This window comes from Carassius gibelio, chromosome B11 (assembly GCF_023724105.1).
Source record: "Carassius gibelio isolate Cgi1373 ecotype wild population from Czech Republic chromosome B11, carGib1.2-hapl.c, whole genome shotgun sequence".
Taxonomy (NCBI): domain Eukaryota; kingdom Metazoa; phylum Chordata; class Actinopteri; order Cypriniformes; family Cyprinidae; genus Carassius; species Carassius gibelio.
The window spans coordinates 8,168,076-8,194,182 of NC_068406.1; the positions used below are offsets into that span (position 1 = coordinate 8,168,076).

A 26,107-nucleotide genomic window follows, 5' to 3' on the forward strand; every position below is an offset into this window, starting at 1 on the left:
ATTTGAAAGTCAGCTTTGATTGTTCCTAATAAACTGTTTAACTGCTCCCCCAAGTGGATATTAAATTATGTTGTGGGATAATTAAATATATTCTTAATAAACTACAAACATAAAATTATATACTTTTATTTTGTTCTCTTTCTTGTAAGTCCTCCCTCAGAGTGGCACAGTTGAATGAGAGGCTCATTATGCACCTCATTATGCAACTCATTATGCGGGCCTTTGTCTTCTCAGGTGTAAATCACAATGATATTCATGATAGTTGACGCCTACTCGCATATGACTTTTACCAACAAAAAGTGTTTTAGAAAATTTAAATCAATATATTGTTTTCTGTGAGTGAGTAAACAAGATGATTTTCACATCATTCAGAAAGAAAAATTCTAGGCTACAAGCTCCAGTTCTCAACTTTTCCGGCAACCAATTTTATGTATGTGTTTTATTGCCTTATTCAAGTGATTTAACATTTTTAGTTTTTCACTAACCATGCATAACATTTTTTTTCTCAAAAATACAATCATGTACATGCATGGGTTTCACATATTATTATAGCCCAGTTTGTGCTGATTACAGTGATATTAGACTTTACCCATTTAGATATTTATAAGAAACTGAAAAAAGCACAAATGTCAGGGCATGACAAAACTTCTCAAGGCCCCAAAAATACCCTTAGACTCCAGAGGGTTAAGCATTTAAGCATTTTAACAGCTTAAGTCATTTGTGGATTAGTGCTTATTGGAAACGAGAACCGTTTCAAACGATTCAGTTTGATTTGGTGAACTGGTTCAAGAAGATCTGGTTACACTGAGTTATTCGTTCGCAAACCGGATATCACAAACTGCTGTGTTTTCAACTCGCTCACAACAGACCCGGAAGAGAAGACAATGCTGAATGAAGTCGTAGTTTTTGCTATTTTTGGACCAAAATGTATTTTCGATGCTTAAAAATTCTAACTGACCCTCTGATGTCACATGGACTACTTTGATGATGTTTTTATTTCCTTTCTGGACATGGACAGTATACGTACATACGTTTTCAATGTAGGGACAGAATGCTCTCGGACTAAATCTAAAATATCTTAAACTGTGTTCCAAAGATGAACGGTGGTCTTACGGGTTTGAAACGACATGAGGGTTATTATTTACATGATTTTTCGGTGAACTAACCCTTTAAGACTTTTTATTTTTTATAAATTTGCAAATATATTAAAAAACTTCCATCACTCCATCACTCCCCATGTGCAACTGTGCATCACTTAAACCTGAAAACTCCTCCGGCTATGTCAAAACAACACAGGCTGTCCAAACATTTAGGTCATCAAATCAGCAGGAGGATTTACACTGATGCAGGTAAACTGCTGGAACTCTCTCAGAGCACCCACTGACATATCAGCAGTCGTCCATACGTCCTCTGCACATGAATGCACTTATAATCAGACACATGGAGCAAAGCCAGATGCACGTAGTGATGTTATGTAACTTTCCGGAACTCAGAGAGGTGGTGGAGAAAGTCAGGGGTGTTTTACAATGACATGTCAGTATCTCTCAAATGCTGTGCAGTAATTCACAATGGTCCGGTCTTGTTTTGTTTCTGTTGGTAGCTATTGTGTGAGCAGGAACTGATTGAATCTTACCCCCAGGATGCTGAACTATCCCTTTGACGAATGCCGCTGCTAACTGAGGGGGAAAATGCAGCGAGAATGGTCCAGAATTACTAATGAAACATGGTGCAAATGCAGCACGCTGTGCTGAGTGCTGCAAGCAAAGTGAAAAACCCGCCCCCAGAAAAAAGCTGCCTGCAGCAGCTGCCCTGCGCACACACACACACACACACACACACACACTGAGGAAAAGGAGGGAGGAGAGGGAAGCAAAGAAAACTGCAGTTGAAGATAGGGCTTTCGCACTATTGACGAGCAAACTGCAGAGGAATGCAAGAACCGCAGCAACCGCGATTTTTGTGTGTTCTCTTTTTTCATAGGGTTATGCCCTTCTCGTTTTACACTTAGTGCAAGTGTACTGAATATTAAATAAGTTAGTAATGATAACATAATGATAACATTCTGATTTGTACAGAGGCTTCATAGATTTGCACTCAACAAGCCTAAACAGACAGCAAATGAGAGAGAGACATTAACTGAGCATGTACGATACTTGCGATTCATATAAGTTTGTTTGTGAAAATAGGTTGTCATGTCCAAGGAAATTCAAATCAGCCTTAGCATCAATGCATTGCTGGTCAACTGAGCATGTACGATACTTGCGAGTCATATGTGTTTGTGAAAATAGGTTGTCATGTCCAAGGAAATTCAAATCAGCCTTAGCATCAATGTATTGCTGGTCAACTGAGCCTTCACTGCAGTTAGGCATTCATTTAGAGCAGAGACATTAATTGCAAGTAGGTTTATTCGGGCAGAACACCCTCTGATACATTGATCAATGTGCTATATATGACTTTAAAATGTGTTCGTTGACATCACTTGGAGAACTGCCTAGAAGCAATTTCCTTTGAGACAGTAAAAGCTACTTTAAACACTAAAAAAAAAGAGAAGCAAACATTTATTGGTCTTTAGCAATGCATTAGGTGATAAATATTCATAAATAATCCTGTTCAGTTTGTATTTATTTTATATCACAAGAGATGTTTGGGAGAAAACTGAAATTCCAAAAGGGGAAAAAATATTTGTTTACATTATTTTTGTACAAATATGGTTTGGATCATTTTTTTTTTCTTTTACAAAGGCTATGTTTAAATTCATAAATTGTGTGTTACATTTAAAAAAATTTTTTACATGTTCTGTATATTTAGAGCAAAAAAAAACTAAATTGTTTAATTTTACAGCATTTTACGGGCGTTTGTTTCTCAACTGTACAAGGTTGAGAGAAATGTAAGGGAGTATTTTGATGTTATATAAAACAGAAAAGTCTTAAAACTAAATTTCTGAAGGATTGAATGAAACCGGATAACAACAGATATAATACCGGTTGCACGTTATTTTACAGGACTTGTACTTACATGTACTTACAAAGTATTTATCTAATAAAGTTCTGGTAATACAAGGTAACTACATGGGGTAGGGTTAGGTTTAGGAGTAGGTTCAGGGTTAGTACCTAGTTATTACATAGTTATTGTAATTACTATAATAAGTACATAGTATGTACATGAGGAACAGGACTGTAAAATAAACTGCTACCATAATATCTATATTTAAATAACCTTAAATAATGTATAGTTGCTGGTACGTCAAGCACTTCTGCTGCCTCTCATGTGTACAGACACTTTTCATACACAAGAATTGTGTTCAAACCCAGGCACGCAAGTGGTTGACATGGTAAAGAACAACAATACCGTTAATTCATCCTTAAAGTGAATTATGTTTACAGTATTGAATTTCTACTTATTGGTCAACATGCTTACTGTACTATGATCATAATGCAAGGCAAGCACATTGCATGTAGGCTGGACATGGGAAACATGGCTAAATTAAAAAAAAAAAATACTGCTACTGGACAATTGTACAACTAAACTTGTTCTAATCAGTTCCTCTTTACAAACTTGAATGGCATTCACTACAAAGGGACTGAGCAATCAGTTAGTAATATGTTAACCTAAAAGTGTTATGTGGCATGCTCTCGAACATAGTCACACTTGAGCAGAGCTCCGTAAGTTTGGCCCCTTTGTGCTATTTTTTTTTTTTTCCTTTTTACTTTGAGTTTTATTTATTAATAATATTTTCCCTGATGGCACATAATCGGAAACAGCAGGAGTTGTCTCTATCGGCTTCTCCGATTAAGAAGAAATCCAAGCCACTGACCACGGGTGATATGATGGAAAAAAATGGTGAACAATGATGCGCACTTTGAGGACATTCTCAGAACTGAGTTGACGGCAATACGGAAAGAGTTTGCTTCTCACATGACTCACATGTTGTTCGGTCGCTATGCTCTGAATTGGATATTCTTACAGGGGAGATGAGAGAACAAAAGAAAGTTGTCGCAGATCACGATAGGCGAGTAGCTGCGCTCGACCAACAGGTTGTGGACTTAAAGGATCACAATAGGCGCAGTAATATGCGTTTGGTTAGATTGCCTGACGGTTCCAAATAGGACGACCCTATGGGCTTCTTGAAAAGATCGCTACCGACATGGCTTCCGTCTCTGGGCGGGCAAAGAGACTGAAGTGGATCGAGCGCATCGCCTGTACACAAGGCTCTCCTTAGATCTTTAAACTGTTGCGGTACACGGACAGGGAGCTCATTTTGCGGGCTGCCAGAATTCACGCCCCGGTGAAAACATCCAAACACTGTCTTCCTTTACTGATTTTTCTCTGGTCACTGCAAAGTCAGGAAGGAGATGAGAGAATCTGTCATCCATTACATTTAAATATTTGGCAGACGCTTTTATCCAAAGTGACTTACAGTGCATTCAGGCTATACATTTTTTTAAACAGTATCTGTGTTCCCTGGGAATTGAAACTTTTCCGCTGCTAACACAATGCTGTACCACTGAGCCACGGGAACATCCAGATTTTTTTCTTTATCCTGCAACGCTGAAGGTCATTCTCAATCAAGGTGAACCTAAAATTCTATACTCCCCAGAAGCAGCAAGAGTTTTTCTCAGTTAACTTCAGTTGGGCATTTGCTGTCTAATCGGATAAGAGAAGCTCAAAATGGTTAGGTGACTGTGTCTTTCACGGTTCACTTTAATGTTCACTTCTCAATTCATAGTTACTAGAAGCTTTCATTGAGCATAAAGTATCGCTTACTGTTTTAGTTGTAATCCTCTTCTGTGTCTTTGTTGTTTTTGTTTTTTTAGAGGTACTACCTAGTCAATATGTGAATATGGGGCAAATGTTGGTGCTTCAGGAATGTGCAGGTTTTTGTTGATGCCACGGATCATATAAAGGACTGCTGACAGATCAAGGTTTGTTATAGTTTGATCTGCCATAGTTCATGGGAATGTGTTTATGTTTTTTTGAATGGTGGAAAGGTAGGGGTTCGTTTAATTGTAGACTCAACTGGCTTTATTTTCAAATTAGTATTTAGTTTTATTATACAGTGATTCTGTTTGACACCGTTGACTGACCTTATTATTTTGAGTTGTGATATTAATGGCCTGCATAAACATACAGGTTTTATGGATTTTTTGCAAAGAAGAAAGATTGATATAGTGTTAGTTCAAGAATCCCATTTGAAAGAAAAGAGGAGGATGTAAACAGGTGTAAAAATAAGTTTTTTGATGCAGTATCTATTTCCTCTTCGGATACTAAAACCAAGGGTGTCCTAATATTGGTGCGGAGGACTTCAAATATTACTATAAGTAAAGGTTGTGATAAAGACGGTAGAATAAAAAATATAAAAACAATAGGTTTTTTTCAGTTTCTTTCAGTTTATGCCCCTTGTAGTCCTGACCCTACTTTTTTCTCTGTTTTGTTAATCTATCTCTTGAAATTTTCGGATTTTTAAATTGTATTGGGTGCAGATACGAATTCTTTAATGTTGCATTTCCTAGATAGATCTGAACCAAAGGAATCACACTCTCAAGCTTTTAGTTCTGAAAAACTTCTGCAATGTGTAACCTCATCTTCATTGGTAGATAGTTGGCGTTTATTAAATCCTTCTGCCAAGTCTTTCACTTTCTTTTCTGCTACTCATAAATCCTATTTGCATGTTCTCCCACATATTCATTTATTTTCTTCCATGATTCCTCTCGCTCCACCAGTTGGCTAATGGAACAAACTTGATGCATGTGTTTCACGGTATAAATGGGATGGGAAATGTCCTTGTATTAAACTGACTACCTCACAACTAAGTAGCTTACATGCAGGTCTTTCTTTCCCCAACTTTAGACTGTATTCTCAAGACTTTTCCCTCTGTCTTTGATCAGTTTGGTTTGATCCTGGCACTTCTGTGTCTCGGAGAGCAATTGAGGAATATATTGTTTATCTGTATAAACTGAAGCATCTTGTTTTTTCAGGGGTTCCACTTAGACAGTGTAAATCTTGGTTTGGTCCCTTTGTAACCCACCTCCTCTCCACATGGAGGGATGTTGAAAGACGTTCACAACTAGTTACAATATGACACAAGCATTCGCCTATTTTCCACAATAATAATGGACTCATAATAAAGTAGACACTCTGGGAGACATCTATGATGATAGTTGTTTACAATCCTTCCAGAATCTCAAAACTCAATTTAATCTGCCAAGCACCTCCTTTTTTATATTTGCACATTAGATCGACCCTACGGGAATATACCCCATAGGATCTCTCAACTGCCTATTCACCCTTTGCGCAAACTAAACTAATCCTTCCCTCTGAGGAATCTCCATCCTCTGCTTCAGTCATCTATCTCTTTCTTCTTGAGCATTCATACAAACCATTATCTATTAAAACTGTTTGGGCTAAGGATCTTAATGAAGAAGTCTCACAAGACCTATCTTGTTTGTTGGGTACTGAGATAGGTTTGAGTCCATGCCATTTTTTTTCATAAATGACTTTTGTGACCTAAACTTGTCCGTACAACAAAGATGTTTACTGTAAGGTGCCTTCACAGCAGCACAAAAAGTTGCTAGTCCACCATTGTAATCCTCCTCAAACAGTGGACAGACGAACTGGGATCTCGATGGAACTCTCCAATTTCTCATATACATGGATCTAATGTGAAAACTGTCAATTTATGGCTTTCATCTTTTAATGTTGTGTCATCTTTTCTAAAATCTCATTATTACTACTTATTTTATTTATTTAATCTTTTTTTTTTATTATTATTATTTTAAAGGCTACCAGGGGATGGGATGGGTTTTACATTTGCACAGTTGCTTTTTGTTTTATACTATTGTTCCCAGAAGAAAATTCAATAAACAGTTGATAACAAAATATAGTAACAGGTTAACCATTTTTAAAATCCATACATGAGAGAATGTTACATACTTTACACTCAGCCCTCACCAAAGTGACACATTGTGTTGGCCTCTCCGCCTGAAGGACCCAACAAACATCTAGGCTATATTTAACATCCATAAACACGGGCCATCTGTCTAATTACATACATGTCCACACATGTGACTCAGATCTGTGCAGTTTTCAATGCATTTGCCCAAAGGACATTCATCTCCTGACTGTTCTTAAAAAAAAAAAAAAAAAAAAAGCTAATCTTCGACCTTAATCAACATCTTGCAATATGCTTCAGGAAAAAAAATAAAAAAAAAAATAAAAAAAAAATACTCAAGCATTACATTATACATATGGAAACAGCACAGAAAAAGAGCTTCGGATAAGCAAACTATTTTTTTTTTAAAGTGGCAGTATACAGTTTTAACGGTTAACAACTTAGTGGCTCAGGTTTGCTGTGCATGCTGGGGTTTTGTACAGAGACATCTATGAGTGATTGTGCAAGCCTTTGAACAGGCGTCAGCTGCAGCTGTGCACATGGCAGCAGTGTACATTGTGTGGGCTGAAGCAAACTAATGTAAAGCTCTGCGTGGTTTGAGCGTGCATACTAATGTCTGAGCAAAATACTATGTTGCTGATAATGGTTGAACTCTGTAACGCTAACACAAGCCATTTAAAAAAAATAACACACTAGTAGTCAACAAATGTGGGTTTTTCAATGATCAATATCTACAAAAAAGGGTGTCTATGGGTACTATATATATATATATATATATATATATATATATATATATATATATATATATATATATATATATATATATATATATATATAAAACCTTCTTATGAATGCACATCAGATATGCAAAGCTGCATAAATTTAATTTATATTTACAATCAAGATTTACATTTTTAGAACTGTTAATCTGCCAATCAGCCACAGTTTACTAATGCTGATCATATCAAAATGACCAGATATCAGCCTGCAGATCATCACTAGCATGCACTCATTTCAAAGCTCACATGGCACATAATCTGTAGAGTGAATCTGATTTCTTTCACACTGATCCCAGTATGATAGTTTTGTCAATAGACTGCAGTGTTTCAGTGTGGGTTGTGATCATGCGAAAGTGCAACATCATAATCTTCTGCAACAAAACCATCAGCATTGACACCATTATTTTCTCACTCACCTCTTACACAGGACATACTGGAGCAAAGGTGCCCCCTCCCCACAGACACACACACACACTAGAACATAAACAGTGTCTGATCCAATTGGTGAGTTCAGTCACGCAGCAAAGCTGCGATTGGTTAGAGCTTGACTGCATAGCAGAGAAGCAGCTTTACTCAGCAATAGTCATTCTGCCTTGTGCTTCTCCAAATCTCCACTCTGAATATGATTTTTCTTGTCTTTATGTGTGTGCTATTTTATTTTCCCTACCTCCTTCTCATCCTTTTGCATTCTCACTCTTTCTCCTTCCCGCCTCAGGCTCACCCTGCAGCACATGCACATGTGATTGTCCAGTGAGAGACCTGACTGATGGAATCTGACCGCTACCTCTTTGACAGATACTGATACAGGACAACATTTAGTCAGCAGAAAAGGCCCAATGGATGGCCTCTGGCTATAGGGTCATTAAAAACCAACATGAAAATATATGACACACAAATACACTTCTGTACACTGCATAAAAAGGGGCAAAAATTATTTTAGAAAGGGACACATGAAGTTGAATCCTCAAAGAAAGCCACAGACAATGAACACTGTTCCTATTATTTGTGCTCATTAGAATTAATGCACTTCACATGCTTGGTGTCAAACATGTGAAGTAGACATTCAATAATGCTGTGAAGCATGTGCAGTTGTGCACTATATTTCAAAGTTATTTCATCAAAAATAAATTTTGCCCATCAGTGTTTTATAACAAAACTTCAACCATTTTTTAAATGTAAAAAGTTAGTTTTTCAGCCTAAAACTGGTTAAAATAAGATCACATTCTTCTCTTCTAAAAGAACAGAAATCCAGACACCTTTAAGTGGACCAAAAGGTGGATCAAGTGAAAAAGGAACCCAGTTTTCTTTAAGATCACACTGTCCCTGTTCCTGAAAGAGGACTCTTTTTGGATCTAGTCCAGTTCAGTGTTTGATGGCTAACCCTATGGCCTTCAAAATTTCTATTTTACTTAGTGTGCCTCACGAACCAAGACATTTGGAAGGATTGTTGTTGTTAGTATTATTATTAATTTTTTATAACAACATTGCTACAAATACTGTTGAATAAGCTTACCTTTGAAAATAAAATATTCCTCTATGTTCCTCTAAGTTTGTTTTGCACAAAAATATAAGTTTTGTACACTTTTAAATTATATTTTGAATTATTTTCCTTGTTTACGTGATCATGATTATTTTATGTTACAATGCATTGATTACATTGAGATAGGACAAATAAAGTAAATAAAAGAAAATATAACAAACTGCTTAAATATTTCAGGTACAGTAAGTATCCTTAAAAGCAGCATTCAAGTAAAAAAATAAAAAATAAAATGTAAGCATATTGTTAACTGTATGAATAATACAGATTCTACGTATTCTCATATTTGGCTGCTGGACAAGACCTAATTTAATGCACAGATCAGCATATTGATACACATGCAATTTCTTTCCCAGATGTTTTCATTTGATTGAGACAAAACCAACAACGTGTATGTGACCCATGGGTGTTTTTGACAGTTTAAATTAGGGCTGGGCAATAATTAGATAATTATAAGTATCACAATATAATTATAATATGTTGAATCCAATGGGGTTGCTGTGTCCATTTCTTTTACGGTCTATGGATCCAATGCTTCAATTCAGCGATGCACACAATTGACTCAGTGATTTAAACTAGTTTAACCCCAAACAGGAGAAACACTGTCTGCAACGAGTCAGAAGGCTTTTCAATCTACACATCACCATCATTTACCATACAGTAATTGTACCATGGTATTGAGGTGCTATATGTGTTTTTACTGAAAGACGTTTTAACTGTGTTAATCAAAACAAAAAAAGTTATGTTATTATTAATATTATCAGGCAACCCATACCCGTTTTTTTTTTTTTTTTTTTTGAAACAATATCACTCATTTGGACATGCAGAAACTAAGAAAAAAAAATTATCTCTCCAACGATTCTGGATCGATTCTGAGCTTAGTTTTTAACCAGATGTGCGATGACACTGAAATTGCTTTTCAAAACACCCGTATTCTGCTTTTTTTCCAATTTCTCACACACATGCACCACTCGAACCTTCTGTGAAATAATCTTTCATTAAGTTCGGAAAGGTTGAAGTGAATTGCAAGAACATTCGCAGACTTCATTGCACCAGATACACTGTGAGAGATGCAGGCTTGGTTTGATGTTACACTTGAAGTGTGCTGTCTGTATTTTCCTTACAAATGCTCTACAAAGTCATAATTTATGTGGTTTGGAATGCAGCAGACTTATATAATTAAAATATGTACCTCACTAACAAGTTTGCTTTCAATTTCAAATGCTGACGCATGCTTTTTTTTTGTGAAGACTCCTCGTGCATGCGGCTGTGCGCGACTCCGTGTATGGTTTAATACACTTGCGTCTCAAAATAGTTTATGACACAAAATTTATGCAAACACAGCCAGTTAAATCTTAAGGGATCAAATGGACAAGCGAACCACATTCTTATGTTTTAAAAGAGATCCGTGTGTGAATACAGCTTTATAGATCTCTCGCTGTCTATGATGTCATAGTAAAAAACAACAGTAAAGATGAAGAAAAATTATTTACAGTTCTTGAATGGAAACCGTTCAGATAATCTTAAATACTGAAAGCACTGTTTGTTGTTTGTAATGTTTCTTTGCTCCTCTTTATTATTTGCTACTTTCTTGTATGTTTTAAAGTTATATTCTTTTAAAAATCTTAACATACAATTGTTTTAATTATTTTTGTCAATTCGTAATTGATTCGTATTTATGATTTTTTTCTTTTAAACTTAATTACTTATGTAAGGATATGTAAATGTGAGGATTTAAGATTCTCAATTTGGTAAACTAATGAATTCATAATAAGGGGTACATCAAGAATCATTCTGGAATCGGATCGCGACTCCCAGAATCGGGATCGGATCGTGAGGTGACTAAAGATTCCCACCCCTATTTGTTTGAGCAAATTCTGGACATTTAGAATTCATAAGTAAATTTAGAAAAATTCTGATTTCCATCAGTGCTTGCAAGACCTCCAATAAATCTATATTACTTTCATAATGCATTTAATAATCATGCCAATATGTTTCATGAAAACACTTAAATGAAATGACCTTCATTCCCAAGAAATAATTTACCAAGAAACTCTTGATGTACACATGTGAGGGCACAGAGGACAACTTGGCCATCCGACAGATATCTTTTCATGAAATAGAATCAATGTGGCGTTTTATCAGAACCAGAGCTTACATTATTGAAAGGTCACACCAGAGGCCCACAATAAATTGGCAGTGATGATTCAGTGCTGATTAGCAAAGAAAAAAAAAAAAAACCTGATAGCAATCTTTGTCCTCGACAGTGCAATATAGATGGTCAAGCTGTTTGTCTCTTCAGAAAGAAAAGGCCAATGGGTGTGCTCTAGTTAAACAATAATGAGGAGAGAAAGGAGTTGTGCCTAATTAGTATATTCAGCTCTTTTGCATTATTCTCGTTTTAGGCAATTATGCAATGTAGGAACAATAATCAAGTCAACTGGAGTTAGCTATCTGCAAGCTTTAGTCGTAATAAGACAAGTTACCGTTTCCTTTTTTAAATTAGATGTTAATTCTACTGTGATTTCGGCTGAAATGTGGCTCTGGGCAAATAAGGCTGGACGTAATTAACGTGCTAGTTAGGATAGAAATAAACATCCAAATCTAGGTCAGTGTAAAATGTACAATACCCCAAACCCTAACGCAACTGAACCATTTGCCATTCATTACAGCAGATGAACCCTGCAGTCAATGCTATAGCAGAGATGTCTTTAATATAGCCAGGGGACAGGTGGAGGGATGGTCTGTATCCTGAACCCCTAGAGAGAAAAGTCTGTCTCACATAGGCCTGTCTAAAATTCACCCAACAAAAACAGTGGGAACTAAGAATTAAGAAAACATATTGGCTATGAAGTGTATTTTGCATGATTTCAAACTGTTTTCCCAAACACTCCCATATCTTCTATTGCAAAGAAAGCAGGTGGTACTGCCTCCCTCGGTAATAACGCTCTCAAACCTCTGGCTAATGTCCTGGCAAGGTTCTCTCAAAATTATGAACAACTTTTGTAATTCGATATATTTAATGTAATTAGTGATGTAAATAGAACATTCATTAGGCGTTATCTTGTCTTATACGATGATCTAAAAAAAAAAAATCGCTAAAAAACGCTCATACGTTGCTCATACGAAATTTAGAACCTCTAACCGACGTAATTTTCCCATGTCGGTTATTTCGGTTATTTCCTGTTAATACTTCCCCCTTAAAAGCATCTAGCCACATGATTCTGCAAGTCAGGGGCATAAAAGCAAAGCACGGAGGTGAACGCCAGTTCAACACATACTGATGGTGCGCGAGCGGTGAGCCTTTAGTCTTCGCTAAACTCTGTCAGTTGCATTTGTTTTATGGTTTGGACGTTCAAGCGATTAGACGATCTGATGTGTATTTTTATATAGAGCTACCATGTTCACGCAGCTGCATTGTGGCACGAAAACTCATAGCTGTGAAGATTGCGCGCACAGAGGAACGCAGTTGTCAGCGTTGTCTTGTGATTTATCACTAAAGTATCTTAGAATCTCAAAACTTATTATAGTATATTTTTCTACTTTTGAAGGAACTAGGCTATTTACAACCCACAGGTTCACAATAATATAGAGACGGTATGACTAATTCATACACACAATCACTCGTACTGGTACTGTTTACCTTCAATCTTTATTTATCTCTTACACCGAGCAATAATATGTAAGAAATGTTGCGAACATAGATAAAATAACTGCTGATAGTGAGCTATGATCGTTCTTTCAATAGAAAAAAATATCCCACCTTTAATAGTCTATCTCAACCGTCTGGCTGAGGACAGTCTAAAAAGACGCTCAGGACAGTTGACAGAACGCTGCTGCGTCTCGACACAAAAGCGTATCATTTTCACGTGTTATTAAGCCTTGCCACTTGCAAATGTGACCATTCAAAAGACTTCAAACAAAAGATGCGGAAAAGCTGAACTGAGTAGCTGGTTACTCGCACGCTGTGCTCGGTGCGCACGCGGAGAGATAGCCGTGTCTCACAGACAGCAACACTGAACCGACCACTCATTTGCAAAGTTCTCCTTTAAGTTCCTCCTGCACCTCAATGAACAAAAACAAATCGCAGTTTAAACAAACAGAAAAGGATGTGTAAGAGCCCACTTCAGCACCGCGGTGTTCTGGTGTTCAGGGCTCATGCAGAGAGAGGCGTCTCAAAATACCTGAACACCGAATTTGTCTGTTTTTACTCTTGTACCGACAAATACATAAAAAATATGTGAAAATACTTGTCTTTGATACTATGTTCGAAAAAACTCTCAGTTATTTCTTAAGTTAAAGTAAACAGTTGAGAAAAAAATCGTATGTGTATTATATTGGATGCATTCATTGTTTCTGAAAGTGACCGTGCCTTATAGGGCTTGGGCGCCGCGTTGCATTCTGGGACGTAGCGGGCATGTTGATGAACAAATAAACAGAACGAACATACAAATTAAACACTTTCAAACAGGGCCCACTGGTCCAACCTGAACCTGGGCCCCGCAAACCCCAACTATGGCCCTGTTTACCTTACAAATCTTGTAAGTGAACTATAAGGGCAAAAAAAAAACTAAACGGAAACAAAATAATCGTTCAATAATCGTAATCGAGGTCAAATGTTCAATTAATCGAGGTTTTGACTTTAGGCCATAATCGTCCAGCCCTACTTTATAGGAGCATTAGGAAAATGTTATTAGACACATTAAAACATTCAAAATAATGTTTATGCACAAAAAAGGAATGAAACCGCGCTATTCATTTGAACCTATTTATTTTAAAGAATGTGTGTAACCAAACATCTTTATTTTCCAAAAACAAAAATTAAATAATCACGAGGATATTTATCTTCACCCACTGTGGCCTAAATGTCTGCCATTCTTTTTTATTTTATATTTTGTTGAAAGGTATCAAGTTATCACTGTAAAAGAATAAAATGCAGATAGAGAAATTATAACTCAGGAAACATGAAGACAATAAATATACAATTGCGACAAAATATGGTTTATATATATATATATATATATATATATATATATATATATATATATATATATATATATTAGTGCTGCACGATTAATCGTATCGTAATAGCAATCGCGATGTCAGCCTGTGCGATTATATGACGGGAAATGTTGCGATTATATTAAATAAATAAGTGTGTGGACTTAAACACACATTTTCTGAGAACAGTTTGCCGATTTTTCGTGCCGCTAACAAAACAAACAAAAAAAGATTAAAAAAAAAAAAAGATCTGACAGTCTATCAGTATAAGCAAGTGCACGTGTGGCGTGCGTGTTCACTTTTGTGAGCAGCGCTGAGAGACCAGAACGAAGATGGATGCCGAGGAGACTGATCTGGTAGCCAAAAAAAACTCTACCTCTGTTATATGGCGATATTTCGGATTTGAGATTACTGACACTGAGCAGAGAGATGTACTGTGCAAAATTAAAGTCGCTACATCACGTGGCAATACGACAAATTTATATCAGCACCTGAAACAGCACAGAGAAAAATATGATGAATGCATGATGATGAAAACCCAGATTAGTAAAGAGACAGGTGAAGGAAACAAGGCACAAGCTGTTCCCCAAACAAAACAATGCGCAATTACAGATGTGTTTGCAAGTCTCACGCCATATGATAAGTCTTCGCATAGACATAAAGAAATCACCGACTCCATAACCCACTACTTGGCAAATGACGCCCATACACACCGTAAGTAAAGTGGGATTTCAGAAAATGATCCGCACACTGGACAAGAGGTACCAGCTGCCCTCTCGAAACTATTTCTCTCAAGTAGCGATACCTAAACTTTATAACTCGCGCCGTGACGAAGTTCAAAAGGAAATGGCTTCGGTGACGTTCTTTTCAACCACTACGGACCTGTGGTCAAGCAGGACAAGTGAACCGTATATTAGCTTGACTGTGCACTTTGTCAACGAGGAGTTTGAATTGAAAAGCCGCTGCCTTCAAACATCGTATTTCCCCGCCGACCACACAGGAGAGAACATAGCCTTGGGCTTGAGAGAGGCACTGGCTGCGTGGGACCTCTGTGAGGAGCGTCAGGTCGCCATCACTACAGACAACGGCACCAACATTGTCAAAGCAGTGGAGCTTAATCAATGGACTAGAATCCAGTGTTTTGGGCATAGACTTCATTTGGCCATTGGTAAGTTAAATTGATTTCATATTTTGTAATTAGACGGGCAGTACGACAAATCGCATGCAAATGCACGTCTTTTCAGTAAAGCCGGTCCTGTAATCAGTAGTAAATCTCCATCACATATGTGTTTCAGATAGAGCAGCTCTGTGTAGTAAGCGCTGCTGAAAGCACACACGTGATGGAGATTTACTACTCATTACAGGACCGGCCAACTATGGGGTTAGGGGCAGTTGTACCCTCGATTTATTAATGAAATCATTTTAAATACAGTGTAAAATTATGTGTATCACAAAAGATACTAGGAGTAGCCTATTTCATTGAGTGCTAATAATTAGCATTAAACATAACTCTGTAAGAGTGTAAAGAACAAATCTGCCATAGCTATTTGCCTACTACTATTAGGCCTAGAGTGGTGACATGATTTGATGAAAACACTGTGTGTGTGTGTGTGTGTGTGTGTGTGTGTGTTGTCATTTTTGTATTTTGTATTACATTTTTTTTTCATCTTATCATTCACAGAAAATGCTCTGAAAGATAATGCACAATGCATTAACAGAGCTACTGGGATATGCAGGAAGATTGTGGGCCACTTCTCCCATAGTTGGAAGAAAAGAGTGGCCTTGAAGGAAGCACAACAAGAGCTGAACCTCCCAGAGCATGCCATGGTGACAGACTGCTCAACACGATGGGGTTCCACTCAGAAAATGATAGCAAGAGTCCTGGAGCAGCAAAGTGCGTTGTCCAAGGTTCTCTCTACAGACCGCAAAGTGCGACACCTACTCCCTTCATGGCAGGACCTGGAGGTCTTGGAATCTGTAAACAAGGCACTAAGCCCACTCCAGGACTTTACAGATGCCTTATCTGGTGAGAGTTATGTGAGCATATCTTGTGTGAAACCTGCTCTGCATCTTCTGAACACCTCAGTGCTGGCTGAAGACGAAGCAGACACTGAACTGACCAAATCACTGAAAACAAAAATCCTTAGCTACCTCAACAACAAATATGAAGGCACACAGGACTTGCTAAACTTCACCACTTTCCTAGACCCAAGGTTCAGAACTCAATACATCTGTGAAGAGGAGACCCAGACCTTGAAGGAACGAGCCATCTCTGAATTGATAGTGAGTAAAACCAGAGTTTACCTAACTGGTAAGAATTCAATCTAACAAATTTCTAAAACATGCATTTTTTTAAATATTTGTTTCAGGAAATTCACCAGCAGCAGTCTGTTGCCCAAAGCACTGCAGTGATGGAGAATGATAGCCTGGATGTGGAAAGTCCACCTGCTGCTAAAGCCAAGAAGAAAACTCTGGCCAGTTTCTTCAAGGAAACCACATGCACAGCACCAAGAACATCATTGTCATCCACATTTGATTCCATGGCACAGTTTAGAGAAGCAGTGACCGCTGAACTCAATGCTTACATTTACATGCCATGTGTAGACCATGGAGAAGATCCACTGAAATGGTGGAAGTTTCACAAAGTAAACTTCCCTAGGCTATGCAAACTAGCACAGAAATATCTGGGCATACAAGCAACAAGCTCTGCATCAGAGAGAGCTTTTAGCACTAGTGGTAATGTTGTGTCGAATCATCGCTCCTGTCTGAAACCAGAGAAAGTAGACATGCTTGTCTTTTTGGCAAAGAACCTCTAATGTGATCAGTTTAACTGTTTAGAAAGAGGATTTAAAAGTACCAGTTGGTCATTTAAAAAAAAAAAAAAAAAGATTTAGTGGTTTGACTTTGAACAACAATTGTATATGCAGTTGTTGTTTTTTTTATTGTCAGTATGTTACCTCCTGCGTAATGTCCTGCGTAAATGTCCTGTTTGTATGGACAAAATGTTTAAAATATCTTATTTTTGTGAAAATTTGCATGTTTTTATTTATTGTTTTATTTAATTTAGCTATATATTTGAGAAAATAAGTTTACATTAATAAGAATGTTATTTCATTTTCTAAAAATTATTTATTTTGAAACCATTTCTAGTTTTACAAATACACATTTCAGCATTATTACTAATCTGTGTGTGCATTTTCCTTAAAAACCCATCAAGTTGACTCACGATACCATTTATTATAATCGCAATCGCATATCGCAATATTGACCTCAATAATCGCAATATGACAATTTTCCCAAATCGTGCAGCCCTAATATATATATATATATACACAATACTATAAAATAGTATGATTTCTGCCTCAATCTGTTACATGAAACCATTTCAACTGAAATTGTTTGGTCGAAAATAGAAAAAAAAAAAGCTCTTTCAGTGTTTGGTCGAATAAGCGAGAAAAAACAAAACAAAAAACCTTGTACCAAACAATGATGTGACGTGATCAAACAGAGTAGCTTGCTAATGCAGCAAACATGTTGGCAGTGTGGAAGCATTTAAAATTTGCGGAGAAAAATAAAGAAATCATTACAAGCACTGAAGAGAGGGACTTAGTGCTGCATCTCATGTCTCCAGAAGAACATGAAGTGGAAGGGTGCTTGTTGCTGGTTACTGTATGATGACTTAAATCGCGAAAATGGCCTTAATCAATTAGTAAATAAACTGTATGTTTAAAATGTTATGTTTTGTAATACATGCTTAAATTACGTGTATTATGACAGCGCTTCATGAGCTCGTGGCGTTATCTGCTTGTTATCCAATGTTCAAAGTCAAAGTGTGAGAAAAATCTGCACTGAAACAGTGTTACTTGTCAGTTGCTCAGCAATTTTTATGATTTTTTTACAAGGCATGAATGTGACAATGTGATACGTGCAACAAACATCTTCCCAAATTCTAAATGAGAATCATTTATAAATCTGCTGTTGTCAACAAAAAGAAGCACTGAGGCCTGTCTGGGGTTTCAGCTAAAATAACTTTTCTAAATCTCACATTAAAGTTTTTGATTCACAGATCAGATCATTGTTCGGATCCGCAATAAAAGAAAAATCTTTTAATTCAACTATATATTATATTATATTATATTATATTATATTATATTATATTATATTATATTATATTATATTATACACATCACATCTGATTTCTTTCTCAGTTATTTTAATTCACCTGAGACATAACTCACTGTGTTTACCAGAATGATTGTCGAGATGGGTATTTTATCATAATTTTAAGTGTATGTGTCTGTTTAGAGGATTCAGATGACGATTTAGTTCAGTGTTTGCGCACCGTCTGAAACGTTTGTGCGGCTGTGTGCGTAGAGAACAGCACACGAGTAACGAATTGTGTTCCCCTTCGCCTTTTCTCTCTGGAATTGTTTAAATTCGCTTGCTTGTGTAAATAAGAACAAATGATAAACGTTAAGTATACTCTATTATGGTTAAATTTTGCAATTAATCTGCAGATCACATGCGTGCCAAACTGTGGGGCATAGTACATACAGATAAAGGATTAACTACAATCCGTACAACCACAAAATGTTAGTGTATTGCAGGGGTGTAATGGTACGTGTATTCGTACCCGACCGTTTCGGTACAGGGCTTTCGGTACGGTGCACGTACATAGGTACATTTTTGTGTTTCCAAACAAACATATTAAGTGGCAAAAGTCTCCGCGTTCAGCGCAAATCCCACCCTGCAGCTGATTCTAAGGCCGGTGACACACTGGGTGCGTGGGGTTTTCTGTGTCTTTACACACCAGAATCGTGCCTGACGCGGCGCTTGCGCGCTGCTAATGTTGGTGATATAGTAGGAGGCTGCCGACAGACCAGGATCTTGTCTTCACGACAACAATATCTATACTTCATGTTGAGCATAAATATAAAGCCTACTGATAAAGGACACCGTCTACAGTTTTGACGGCAAAATAGACTATGTTTAACAGGTGCAACATGCCAGTGTGTCACCGGCCTAAGGTTTTCAAAAGGCATCACGTGAGTGTGAACATCACTACAACTAGGGAAAAAAAAAACGATTGTAATTCAAACACAGCTCCCGTCAGCATTTAAACAGACCGTTGCTCTTAATTCCGATCGGTCCTACGCAATAATTAAATCTGAGCAGGTCTAAAGACTGAAACTGTTGATGCTGCACTTCACACTTAAGAAAAGTTATATATTTTTTAAATATGAACAGGCCTACAAGCTGGCATTGGTACTGCTGCACTGTAATCATAGTTATATATTTATATTTTTCATTATATTTTATTACATGATATTGGTTTGAGACTGAGAGTATTTTATTTAGTGGAGAACTTTGCAGCAGCAGTATTTTATTTCTTTTTTTATTTCATATATATTTTGTTAAAAAGTATTTTAAAAAAGAGTGTAAACAAATAGTAAAAAAATTTTTTATAGTAATAAACAACCTAAAGTTTAATGTTTGCATTTCTTTCCCTTACTGTACCGAAAATGAACCGAACCGTGACTTTAAAACCGAGGTGCGTACCGTTACACCCCTAGTGTATTGTAATTTTACTGTTGTTCTGTAAATAACAAAACAAAAATACATTTACTATATCATTCACAAACAGTGTTCAAATCTGTTATATATAAAAATAATAATATGTCACAAAAAAAGCTGCACTTGTATCAACACAACAAACCTTTTGGCTCGATTCCTCAGGAGATATGCAACAGTGACTGTTTTTTTTTTTTTTTTAAGTAGGCAGTATAAATCTCTTAGATTTTTTTAATAATGCTCATGTCAAGAAAAAAAAGTGCAATTCATAAAAATAAAAAAATTACTACCACCTGGCCAAGCTTCACTCATATTTATTACTTGGCGAGTGCCCATTTTGGACCTTGTACGGTCCATACTTACAAATGATTTGCAAACATGATTATGTGGTTAAAATGACAACACACAGACAAACACACATTAACACACACCTGCATTGCAGACAGGTGAGATAAATGCCGCAGGTTACACAGATCTGCAAGTGCACACCTTCTCCCCAGTGGGACTCCCAAACATGACTAATGTGCCAAGACAACAGCTCTGCGTCCACACCACAGGATGATTAGAGAGAACTGTTAAGGAGTTTTCTCAGAGGAGAACCTTAAAGCTACACGCAGAGCTTCCTCCATGACTGCTTAAAGACAGTCTGGCAAATATTCAGGCAAATCAGGCAAAAAAAAAAAAAAAAAAACCTGCTTGAAAGCAAGTGATATCCCATGTTATCTGACAAGGTAGCACATCTCAGGCTGTCATCCACTAGCATTCCCACCCACATACCTCTTTGGACAGTGTCTCAGGATCACATAACCCACACAGACATCTAGAAAAAGACCTTCTAGAAAAACCTTGATTATCTCATTCTGTCTTTCTTCAATGATTCTCATTTTGCAGTTCATTTTAAGCAGTACAGAGAAAGACACTGAAATATTAGATACTATAACAGGGCATTCACACCAGATGCGACTTGTGCGAATAAATCACGCTATTCGTGCGTAGTTGGACGCTTGAACATTTAGAGTTTACACTTCATTTATGCATGAAATTCGCTTAATTAGTGCGTGAAACCCACTTCACAACAGACACACAATTTGTTTCATGGGAGGGGCTTCTGCCAGTTGAGTACACGCAGCATTGTGATTTCAGCCACCGTTTATTCAGATAATTAAAAAATACATATTCTGTTATCATGTCATGAAATGTAGTTTTAAAAGTATTTCTTGCAAGAATGTAGTTGTTTTAAACTAAAATATGTCGTTTATTTATAAAGACAGCGCCTATTTAAAAAAGTGTTTCGCCGATTTCGGAGACGATCAGTGGAAATATCCTATAATACGTTTTGAGATTCTAAGATACTTTAGTAATAAATCACAGGACATTGCTGACAACTGCGTTCCTCTGTGCATGCGATCTTCACAGCTATGAGTTTGCAGCTGCGTGAAGATGGTAGCTCGATATAATTATACACATCCGATTGTCTAATCGCTTGAACGTCCAAACCATAAAACAAATGAAAATGACAAAGTTTAGTGAAGACTCAAGACTAACCGCTCGCGAGCCATCACTATGTGTTGAACCGGCGTTCATCTCCGTGTTTTGCTTTTATGCCACTGACTGGCAGAATGTGGTTACACATGCTTTTAAGGGGGAAGTATTAACAGGAAATAATCCAAATAACCGACATGGAAAAATTATGTCGGTTCTAAATTTGATTTGAAAAGTTTTGATTACTTTTCAATGAATCGTCCAGTCCTAGCTTACTCATAGAAATAAATACTTCATTTTAAAATATCACACAAAAATAGATTTTATTAGAGTTATCGCTAAATGTAATTTTAATGGGTTTATGATATATTTGGTAGGAAATATGCTAAAAACACCTCTTTCTGACAGGAAATCATCATAGTGATGAACAGTGAACTCGTCTCGTATTATAATTATATTATATGCGTTCCTGTAGCTCAATTGGTAGAGCACTGCACTATCAAGCGTTGGGGGTTCGATTCCCCGGGAACACATGATAGGTATTGAAATTGATAGCCTGAATGCACTGTAAGTCGCTTTGGATAAAAGCGTCTGCTAAATACATACATTTATTTTTTTAATTTTAATTTAATTTAATTACAGTAAAGGTAAAGTCAAAGTAAAGTGAAGTGTGGCCAAGTATGGTGACCCATCCTTGGAATTTGTGATCTGCATTTAACCCATCCAAGTGCTCACACACAGTAGTGAACACGCACACACCTGGAGCAGTGGTCAGCCAGTGCTGTGGAGCCCGTGGAGCAGTTGGATGTTAAAAACTTACTGCACCAAATCCCTGCGACTTGCACCTTCCTCGTGTTCACCAGCCTCGGCCCAGTGCCCAGAGGCAGAGCGACACCATCCACACACAACCTAGCAGGAAAATCCACTTCCTCTCCAGCAGACAGTACTTATAATAACATGACACTCAGAGAAAACCATAACACAGCCATATCTTCACAGCATCCACTATAAGTAAGCCATAAAAAAACATGCATCATAATGTCGGACTGCGTAGCGTAAAGCCAGCATTTGTGGGCAACAGATGGGCACTGCAGCAGGTGAGAGCATGATGCTCGTATTCATCCATCAAATTACTCTTCAATGCATTTCACATCCACTCCTTCAATTGTTTAATGTTACTATGATGCCTAAAGCTAATTTAATCAGACACCGCATGCATTAATCAGATTTAAGAAGAACTCTGTGTGCTAAATGGTATGCAGATATACCTCTCAATGCAGCAAGCAGATGCCGAGACGGGAAAGACAGGATTACCTTTCGGTGCACGGTACATACACACATAAACCATCACGCTTAAGTGGGAAACAGGATGAGATGGAGAGGAAAGCAAAGAGAGAGAGAGAGCCTTGTGGCTTGACTACCCACCTCTGCCGATGCCTGCTGCAGTGCTTCCTGCTCGGCAAGGCTGCAGGAGAGTTGGGAGGGTGCAGTCAGATTGCCTTCGCCGAGCGTCAGAAACGACGGCGAGTGAGAAAGAGGAAGGGAGGGAGGGAGGGGAAGGTGAGACGGGAATGGTGAGTGGGTTTATCCTCCACGCTACCCTGTCAATGTGTGTGCCCGTATGGCTGAGTGCATGAGTGTGTGCGCGAGAGGGGACGGATGGGAAAGAGAGAGAGAGAGACAGAAGCTGTAAGTGCGTGCAAGTCTCCCGAGACTATGCCAGTGGATAGAGACTGAGGAACAGTGCGTTAAATGCAGGGTCCATCCCCCTTACATCACACTAACACAGTGCTCTGCACTGTCAGCGCAACATCTAACCATATGGAGAAACAACGGGTGCAAAAAGGAACAGAAAGAGAGGGAGACAGCTTAAGCTAAAACGTTTTCAGGAAAAACCCACTGCAAAGATGTGATTTCACATGTAAAGCGTTCTGGAAAGTCTCTACATGTATTTCTTATGCATTATGTTGGGTGATGCATATGCTGAGTCAAAGGACACACTGTGCAGGTGTGTGGTGAAATACACCGGGCCTCTCTTACAGGACAACATCAAACTGCATTTCCAATACATTCAGCTTCCTTAAATGGATATATATAATTTTCTGTGGGAAATAACGTATAGGAGTTGCTTTTATGTCATTAGGATTTGATTGGCTTATTAGCCGATTATATTAATGGTTAAACATTTTTCCAATCACACAGCTTTAGTTATATGAGCAATATAGTTTTAAATTGAATCAAAAAGTAATATTTCAATTATTAAATAATATTTCAGATATTAAACTGTTTATTTTCCACATTCTTTGCATTTTATTTAAATTACTTTATTGGTGCATTTTATATATATATATATATATATATATTCATTAGGGCTGGGACTTTAACGCGTTAATTGAGATTAATTAATTACAGAAAAAATAACGCATTAATTAAGATTAATTAATCACAGAAAAAAAATCCCCGCATTTTTAATAACTTATTTTTGCACCGCGGAACATTTCTCACTGGATGAGTTTCGGCGGGACCCATTATACTGGAGCACCAACTAGCGTTCGCATATCACTGCAGCACATCAAGCCTCAAGTATCACCTCAACGCAAAACATATAGCAGCTAGCGTGGACTTTACACTTTATGTTGAACTATGTATTATTTTGTTGGTGCACAGGGCTTGAATTTCGGTGCGGGAATGCGGGGATTGCGCATAATTTAAACCATTCCCACAAGGTTAGCTTTTATAGTGCGAGAAATTCCCGCACAAATATATTTGCTTCATCTCAGAGCAAATGATAAAAAAATAAATTCACAGATGCGAGAAAAAATATGTCAAATTGTCTAGTCAAATTGTCTTTTATTTTCGAATTTAATTCCTCAATCAGCGCTGGACCGGCATTTTCTGTCTCAGCGCTGAGCTCATAGACAGTAAACGGCGGAGCCCTGGCTGCTGTAGACAGATCATGTTTCACGCTGTCAGTGCAGCGGTCTGCGTTGCGCTGATCTTATTCACACTATCAAGTGTAGGTGCAGCATTCTAACATTTTGAGTCAAAATGAGCTGTTTGTGAAGAAATTATCCGCTTCCAAATTGTCGTTGTAATAACGAAACTGAAACATTAAAAAGCATTTTGCTCTTTATGGTGTGCGAGTGATAGAGCGCGGCAGCAACGAACCAACTGATCAGCTTACAGCGTCACAACATTGAATGCTCCGCCGAACAGCTGATCATAGCTGTACAGGGCGCCTTTATTATTTTTCATCTCCATAAATATATCTATAAATATATCTAGTAATAAAGTTAACGCAAGGGCTAGAAATCAATTAATATTTTGCTGATCCTTCTTGTCATCATGGAGAGCGCAGTTGGTTGCATGGCAACGACAGACGCCACAAGAGTGCAAGCGCTTGTGGAAATGAGACTGCGGCGCGCGCGCCCGAGCTTTCCACTTGTTTGAGCATGTGACTGCGCGTTTCCCCTTGTTTTCTATTCATTATGCGCAGCATATTTCCCGCGCGCACAAACACGGCCACAGACAATGAATTGTTTGGTTAGCGTAGTAGTTTAAATATGGACCGTTGGCTGAAGCGAAAGACAAGTTCGGATGATGCAGATCACGATCCAAAGAAAAAAGTTTTCACTGAAATGGAGAAACTCATTCAGACAGCCATGGTCATACCAGTAGCGAGTGTGTCGTGTGAACGTGGATTCAGCACACAAAACAGGATCAAAACTAAATTCAGAAATTCACTGAATAATCAAGTCTCACAAATCTAATGATCATTTCAGAGCTTGGACCTTCCCTTGAGCAGTTTGACTTCAACAGAGCCATCATCAAATGGAAAGAAATGAAGATGAGGAGACAGATGAGAAACTTAGAATAAGTCACATGAAAAAAAGAAATGGAAAAAAATGACTGAAATAGAACTGAAATGTATGAAAGACATAAATACTTATAGTTTAAACTGAGTTCTCAATATCAATTTACGATATCAATATCAAAAGTAAAAAAAAAAGCAAAGAATTGAACTGAACTGAAACACATGAACTGAAATAGACAATATATAGCATATGCCTAGTTTAAACAGAGGTCTTAATGTCAATTTGAAGAGCATGATGTATTTTGTATAAAGTTTTTTTTTTTTTTTTGTTAACTGATTTGAGAACTGGAAATGCACAATTCATGCATACAAATCTGTAGATATTAATAAATGAACATGATTAAATTAGACCGATGCATCAAAAGTTATTCTCCCCCTCATAATCTTTAGATCCCCCCCATGTGACCCATGTAAGGGGGGAATTCCCCCCCAGTTTAAAAAAAGAAATTCAGGCCCTGGTGCAACAGTTTATGTTGAACTCTTTATCGTTTTGGCCAAGGTTGTTGAGAGTTGGACTTAGTATGTTATGGCCTCTGAAGCAACAGAGAGATGTTTTCTAATAGTCAGGGTTTCCAATGTTCTGAATGTAATTGACATTATTGTGTTTTACTTAAAAAACACTTTACAGAAGGTTCCAGCAGCTATAAGCTTCCTGAATTTCTGAAATGTACTATTTCTAAATTGTTTCTAAATATGCTATTGCTACACTTAATGGCAAAAATTGAACTGGTCTGCTAGACTTGGGGGAACAAAAATAAACAGTATTTTGTTGCTTAAGCTTATGTATTCAGTCATTATTCAATGGTATAAATCCATGTGAAAAAAATAATTATTTCTCACTGTTCTCAGGTCAAATATTTATATGCGATTAAAATGCGACTAATTTCGATTAATTAATTACAAAGCCTCTAATTAATTAGATTAATTTTTTTAATCAAGTCCCGGCCCTAATATATATATATATATATATATAT

The 26,107-nt window shown here is 37.3% G+C and overlaps 2 protein-coding genes across 4 annotated transcripts in view; one reads left to right on the top strand and one right to left on the bottom strand.

Annotated features, from left to right (window-relative positions):
- Positions 1–26,107, bottom strand: part of kcnab2a (potassium voltage-gated channel subfamily A regulatory beta subunit 2a) — a 130,422-nt gene that overhangs the window by 96,582 nt on the left and 7,733 nt on the right. The window contains exon 1 of one of the 3 annotated variants that reach the window (XM_052569773.1): positions 22,685–22,970. The exons of the other annotated variants lie outside the window; for them this stretch is intronic. The gene's annotated coding sequence lies outside the window, so the exon portion shown is untranslated. Of the gene's footprint in view, positions 1–22,684; positions 22,971–26,107 lie in introns of those variants that run through there. 3 annotated transcript variants of the gene reach the window in all.
- LOC127967937 (E3 SUMO-protein ligase ZBED1-like) lies at positions 14,945–17,154 on the top strand. The gene is made up of 3 exons (XM_052568712.1): positions 14,945–15,374; positions 15,888–16,489; positions 16,576–17,154. The coding sequence occupies exons 1-3, from the start codon at positions 14,945–14,947 to the stop codon at positions 17,020–17,022; spliced, it is 1,479 nt and encodes a 492-aa protein (XP_052424672.1). The 3' UTR covers positions 17,023–17,154.

Coding starts and splice junctions, on each gene's coding strand:
- LOC127967937 (XM_052568712.1), top strand. CDS start 14,945: ATGATCCGCACACTGGACAAGAGGTACCAGCTGCCCTCTCGAAACTAT. Junction 15,375..15,887: donor TAGACTTCATTTGGCCATTG/GTAAGTTAAATT, acceptor TATCATTCACAG/AAAATGCTCTGAAAGATAAT. Junction 16,490..16,575: donor GAGCCATCTCTGAATTGATA/GTGAGTAAAACC, acceptor TATTTGTTTCAG/GAAATTCACCAGCAGCAGTC.